The sequence below is a fragment of the Pseudochaenichthys georgianus genome, chromosome 7, assembly GCF_902827115.2.
Source record: "Pseudochaenichthys georgianus chromosome 7, fPseGeo1.2, whole genome shotgun sequence".
In the NCBI taxonomy this organism is placed as follows: Eukaryota; Metazoa; Chordata; class Actinopteri; order Perciformes; family Channichthyidae; genus Pseudochaenichthys; species Pseudochaenichthys georgianus.
Genome location: NC_047509.1, coordinates 12,246,491 through 12,253,558, shown reverse-complemented (window position 1 = coordinate 12,253,558; position 7,068 = coordinate 12,246,491). Strand labels below are relative to the sequence as shown.

Genomic DNA, 7,068 nt, shown 5'->3' with positions numbered 1-7,068 from the left:
AACTATCCAAATCATTGTTGAGGAGATCAATAGTCTAAATGGCATTTGTCATCAGCACACAAAAGACAGGATTAAAGAGACACTTCGACTGAGTACTAACATGTCAGATATTGAGATTGAATCAGTTTTTGACAGTATTCAGGATTTAGATTTGCATGCCAGGTGTAGCATGCCCCTTTCCACTGAATACACCAGAAGGCAGTATTTAAAAAAAAACTTTGGCTATGTTCGCCCAGTTGATATTTACCTGGGAAAAGACGAACATAGAAGAGACTGTCATGCCCAATACGTACCTGTGTCAAACACGATAACGGCAATCCTGAAAGATCCTATTGTGTTGAAAGAATGTGTTGATTCTCAAACTCGTCCAGTTTCAGATGGCATCTTGAGTGATATTTCTGATGGTTCAGTCTTCAAATCCAAAGAGCTGTTTTTTCAAACAGTTGACACAATCTTAAAACTGATCTTATATCAGGATGCATTTGAGGTTGTCAACCCACTTGGGTCATCCAGAAAGAAACATAAGATTTTGGGAGTCTACTTTACACTTGCTGACTTTGAGCCATTTCATCGTTCTCGCATTGAAAACATGCAATTAGTACTATTGTGCAAAGAGACAGACTTTAAATACTTTGGTCAGGAAAAAGTGTTCTTTAAAATGTTGTCAGACCTGAGACAGCTTGAGGAACATGGACTTGTCACCACCTCTGGTCATGTTGTTCGAGCTACAGTGATATCTATTGTAGGTGACAATTTGGGTTCACACTGCATTGGTGGCTACACACAGAATTTCAGCACTTCCAAGTATTTCTGCAGGTATTGTGAGGTACATAGAGACCAGCTTGAGAATGTGAGCCAGAGCTTTCCTACCCGAACAGTGGATGGCTACAAACAAGCAGTGCAGATATTGCAGGAGAGTGATGTGAATGATGTCAAAGGCATATATCGTGATTCAATCTTCAACTCTCTGAAACATTTCCATGTATGTCAGCCAGGTCTTCCCCCATGTATAGGCCATGACTTGTTTGAGGGGGTTGTCAATTATGACTTGGCTATTTACCTGCGCTACTTTATAAAAGTAAATCATTGGTTCACATACTCTCAGCTGAACAGACGAATCACACAATTTGCTTACAAGGACTCAGATTCCAGCTCATCTCCTTGTCGGGTGAATGAAAAGGCCAACACATTAGGTGGTCAAGCTGCAGAGAACTGGTGTCTCCTTAGACTTCTGCCTGTCATTATTGGTGACAAAGTTGATCCTTGTGACCCAGTATGGCAACTGTTGATCACATTAAAATAACTTGTTGAACTAGTGTGTGCACCCAAGATCACCACTGCCCAAGTCGCATACCTTAATATTGTTGTGGCTGAATATCTTGAAACAAGAAAAGCATTGTTTCCTTCTGAACGTCTTAAACCAAAACATCACTATCTTCTCCATTATCCATCATTGATCCTGAAACTTGGCCCCCTAATACGGCTATGGACCATGAGATTTGAGAGTAAACACTCATATTTCAAGAGATGTGTGAGGAGGACACAAAACTTTAAGAATGTGTGCCTGTCCCTTGCAAACCAGCACCAACTCCTCCAAACAACCCTCAGCACAAATTCCTTTTTTGCACCAGTGCTGAGTTTAAAAAACTCAACTCCATATCATGCTCACCTGTATAGCGATGTGGTGCGCAATGCAGTTGAAGCATACATGGATACAGAACCTGATTCTGTGTCCACTGAGATGAATTTGAAGGGCACCCTTTACAAGAAGGGATCTTTTCTCTGCCTTGAACGTGAGTCTGATGAGTCAATCAAGTTCGGACAGATTGAGCTTGTTTTGATTAAAGATGACAAAGAGGTGTGCATTTTGGTGACATCACACACTTCGTGTTATTTACCAGAGTATGGACTCTATGAAGTCACAAAAGCAGCCGAGGCTATGCACTGTGTAAATGCCAAACACTGCCTGGATTTCTACCCATTGCCTCTATAGTCTGAATGGACAGAAAGTCATATCCCTTAAGCACAGTGTTGTTGAGTGTTGAGGTCTACATTACAAAGACAAATGTATTGCATTAACCCAGGGGACATAAAATGGTGTTGTAATGTATTTACTACACTCAGATATCCGGTGGACAATATCGCATCTCTTAAAGTCATGGAGGAATGGACAAGTGGCCTAACCTCGTCCTTCAGTTCTGTATTCAGCCAAGAGGATGTTGTACGACTACTGGGGGTGTTTGAAAACCTTGGAGTCGGTTCAACTGAGGACTTTAAGTATGTGGAAGCAGATGACCTTGCAAAGTTCCTGAAGCCAATCGAAGTGAGAAAAGTGATGGCTTGCATCAAAAGTAAGTAAAAACAATAGCAATAGGATGATTAAAGACTTGCTGGACAGAAAATAACCAGAAAATAATATTGACTGACATGAATGCATCTTTGTGTTGTTTAGGTTCACAACGAAGAGAAATGGATGACTCCTCCTCAATAGCAACTTCCCAAAATGAGGAGGCAAGCGCAGGCGAAGACTCATTCTTTAGTAATAACGATGAAATTGCCTTAAATGTTCACTCTGCACCAAAGATCGCTGCCACATGGAGCTTAGCTTCTCCAATGAGAAGTCAACCCTCATCTGGTATGCAGAGTCAACCCTCACCCACTTCATGCGAGACTGGGTCGTCATCTCTAGCCACAGAAGATAGTAGCTGGCATTACAGCTTTGAAGTACCCTGGAATAAGATGTCGTCAAATACAGTAAGGTCATTGGAGACTGAGAAGAGACCATCTGCAGCAGAGAGAAGGGAGGCTGTAAGGATTGTGGTTGCTGAAATATTAAGTGTTTGTAAAAAACCAGGAAAGAAACACCTAGGTGAAATTGCTAGAAAGATGGTAATACAATATCCTAAGTCTTTCCGGGATGAGATTGAGGGCCAGGTCGTCGGTACCGGATATGACTCTCTTACAAAGCAAATGTTGTCTCGCATTGATAACTACAGACGGCTCCAAAGTCCTCTCCAGAAAAGGCAATCTGAAGGTGAAACTAATGATGCAAAGAAAAGGCGTAAAGATTCATACGGCTGCATCAATTCTGAGCCAGAGCTTCCTGCTGGTGAAACTAAATCAATGCAAAAGCAGAAACAGGAAGAGCTCAAGAGGATGTTTGACGAAAATGCCAGGGATGCAAAGACAATTGAAAGACTTATGGTTGAGACGTTTCATTCACAGAGGAGAGACATCTTATCCTCCAAAGGGATGGAAGACCTTGTCAAGGAGTGGCCTTTCCTCTTCCAGGAAAATGGAATCCGGATCCATTTCAGGGAGCTAACTGGAGTGGACATTACTCTCAACTTTGATGAGTCAACAGAGACAAAATTCAAAAGAATCCTTCGCTACTTTCAGTTTCAACAAAGTGACCCAACCAACACAGCAGGAGCTGTTCTCAGCCAAACCCTGGCAGGTGGGGATGAAACATTTGCAGCAGTGTTAATGCTCCTCACACATTTCAGAGAGAAACAAGAGAAGATGCTTGTAGCTGTTGACGACACTGCTATTGCAAGTGAAGTTGATGTCAAGAACCTGCCCTCAACGCCTTGCATTGTGGTCTGCGGTAGGTTGGCTCCTAAAAAGAAATGTTCCCCTCATCCTTCTGCTCCTTGCTTATGTCATCCTCTGTTCTTCTTTTGTCCCCTTTTTTCTATTTTTAATCATCTGTCTGAATTATTATTTAAATGTTTGTCTTTACTAAGGTAATGGGTTAGGAGTGCATTGTACTAAATGTAATACATCCATAGTTAAACAATGCTGAAATACAAAAAAACAGGGCATAAGAAATGGTGTAACAAGATATTCCTGTCTTATTTTATTTTTACTTGACACAATTTTATATTTTGCTGTTCACACCAAAATATAGGCTTTTCAGAAATGAAGTCCTAAAGCAGTGTTCATAACACAACAACCTATTTACTGGACATCATAATCTGAATGCCTGTTAACTGTTTACAGGTAACAGCCCACTAACTGCAAAGACATTTATGGTTGCAGTGGACCAAGTTATCGTCAACGAGCAGCTTCCCATCTTTACCAAAGCCTTACAGTTCATGTTCTGCTCATATTATGTGCAAAACATTGACTATCCTGTAGAGATTGCTGCTACACTTGAGTTCTTGCAGAGGTACGTATTCAGCAGGAGTGTAATGTAAAGACAATTCTTTAGCCTATGTTGTCTAGAATTTCTTGAAACCACATGGTCTTTGTCTTTACTTCCTCAGACTTCTTGACTCTGAAATGACATAAAACATGTCATTTCAAACTGAATTGAGAATTTTCAAATATAATCCAAGTAATCAAACAGAAGCTTTAAAATAGTGAAATGTATTTGTTTCGTTACAAAATCATTTATTTCCATTGTGTTAACAGTGATTGACATCTTAAAGAGCAACTTGCAGGTTATTTTTTTTACTACATTTATGCTTAACCTTGCCTGAAAATTATACCGCGGATTGGGCAGAGAAGGAGTCCGAGAAAGTTGCTCCCCTATATGACGTAATGACGCGTTTGACGTTAAAAAAAAGCAGTTTTTAGTAGCAGAGCTCAAAACGGCTCCTTTCCCTCTGAATGCCTGCCAGTAGTTTGTAGTTGGTTTGAGCGGTTGTGATTTAGTGAGCTGGTAATTTTACATTGTATTTCACCATTGGTAATCATGGTGAGCTGGTGTTTGTGCACATTGCACAAACTCCAGCCTGTCAGGACATCGAGTCCACAGTTTCCCTAACAGGAAAAGGGCCGGAGCTAGCTTTCGTTCCTGGGTGTGTTGTGCGAGGTGCATCCACCTCCCTGCAGCACATACTCTCCACAGCTGAGGCCTATCAAACAAAACGTTTTTCAGGAAACCGAATTACATCTCTCTCCCCCCATTCGCTCCTCTCTCTCCCCCTCTTCACTCCTCTCTCTCCCCCCTCCGGTACACAGCACCGTAAGACATAGTGTGGAGTTGCATTAGGTAACGCTGTGGTGGCTGTACCGCTCCAGCCGTCTCCTTTGTGTTTGTTTGTTTGTTTGTTTCCCCCTGTCTGTGTTGTTTGTGTGGGTGTGGTGGATGTCACTCCCTGATCAACCTCCACTCACCTGCTGCAATCAGCTGTGCACCCTCCCCGACTACACACCTGCTTTCTATCAAGCCATTTACAACGGCATATCAACGGAGGCTCCACAGCCTTTCTCCGCTAGATCGTTGTAAAACCACAGTGGTATAACTTCAAGGCTACTTAGCATTATAGCTATTTTCTCATACCTGGATGTTTTAGCGACGCGAGATGCGGCTGATACTTACGCATTAGTTTCTGTTATGGATCAGTATCAACAGTCCTGCCAGTAACGTTACTATATTATCAATACTACTTTAGTTATAGCTTGATATGATAGCTAACTTTACAATGTTGTGATGTGACTGATGTTAGCTAACATTAACTGTAGCTAACGCCGGTCACTGACAGCTGCCCAGCTCTCCACTGGTTCTCCTCACACCACAGCTCCATTTCTCTCCGATGGCCGTTATTTCTTCTAATCCTTGGCTGCTCCTGGTCTCTTGGACGCCTAGCAACCTTCAACCTCTTCTGTGTCAAAACTAGCATTGTGATCCATGTTTATTCATAGGTTAGACCGGCCGCTCTCCCCCATGTTACGTCACACGCGGGAGTCACATGGGGAGGCTTTTTTTATGCGGAAGTAAAAATGTCTTACAAAAACGACGCCAGATGTCACTGTAGTGTATATTTGTGTATATTTCTTGGAAAATCTAGTGTATACATAATTTTCCTACACATGTATTCACTGGTGTGTCTAACCTGCAAGTTGCTCTTTAACATCCTTTACGATCTGAGATTAGTTTTTGCAACTCAAATTGTTTACTTTTTTTTTACAGGAGTTTTAATGCCAGAACAGGTTATCACTTTAAATCTCACACTTGAACATTCTTTTTCCAACAGATGCATCTTCAAGATCAATCCTGACAAGGGGACCAAAGTGAAGAGAAAGGAAAAGGGACGCCAGCATGCAGTCAATCCAAGGGTGCTGAGTCTCATCACCAAATTAGCTAATTTTGAGTGGACCGAATAAAAAGTCATCACAATGATGTGAACTACAATCTGGATGATGTTGTTTTTTTCAAAATCTTTTTTTTTGTTTTTTTGCTGACATGGCACGTTCAGCACATTATATAAAAGTACAGGACAGTTTGTCTGTTGGATGATGGTTTTATCTTTAGTTTAGTTTTCCACTTTCTTATTCAGTTCTACAAATTACATTGAGTCCAGTGAAGTGTTCCTGAATGTTGTTCATATATATATATATGCCTTGACTTCAAATGGTTTGAATTTGACAGAATAAATACCACAAATGTGGATTGAACTCTGTCCTGTCTTGTTTGTTTTCCTTGTGCTAAAAAAAAAAAGTAATGTAATTTAGCTTACACCATAGAAATATATGGGTGCAGCACTACAGCTTGACAATTAAAGTCAATTTAACATTACAAACTGAGAAGGTCTGAGGGGGGGTCAAAGGTAACAGACGGTCAATGCTTGTTTTTGTCCCTGCAGAGATTTCTCCACTTTCTCTGATTTTATTTTTTTTAAATGATGAGATAAGTTATAGGACTTAATTCATCCCGAAATAAATGGTTGTGCCAGAGTTACACAAATACAATAAACAGCAGCGTAATAATAAGCTGTACACAGTGCAGTAAAAAGAGCAATTCAATAACTACAGGAAACATAGATGGTCACATAATTCATGTAAATATTAACATTATTTAGTACATGATAAATTATATTGACTCAGACTGTAGATGTTGACAATATAGTAAGTTAGGAATTTCATGAAAACATTTATTTACTTTTGTTTCAACATTGGATATTTTGTGTTTGTGGTGGATTAAATCGAATATAGAGAAAATTATTTATGTTAAAATGTTTTACTTACATTTAAAAAAAAAAATTAGTTGACTTTTTTTACAGTTTTGTTTACCTTCAAATTACAAAGACATATCTTAATGTCTTATAATAGTAATACACT

The 7,068-nt window shown here is 40.1% G+C and overlaps 1 protein-coding gene across 1 annotated transcript; it reads left to right on the top strand.

Annotated features, from left to right (window-relative positions):
- The first annotated feature begins 2,611 nt into the window (after positions 1-2,611).
- On the top strand, positions 2,612-6,318 carry LOC117449811 (uncharacterized). Its single transcript, XM_034087704.2, has 3 exons — positions 2,612-3,607; positions 4,003-4,171; positions 5,985-6,318. Exons 1-3 carry the CDS (start codon positions 2,614-2,616, stop codon positions 6,112-6,114), a joined length of 1,293 nt encoding a protein of 430 aa, XP_033943595.1. The 5' UTR covers positions 2,612-2,613; the 3' UTR covers positions 6,115-6,318.
- The last annotated feature ends 750 nt before the right edge of the window (positions 6,319-7,068 follow it).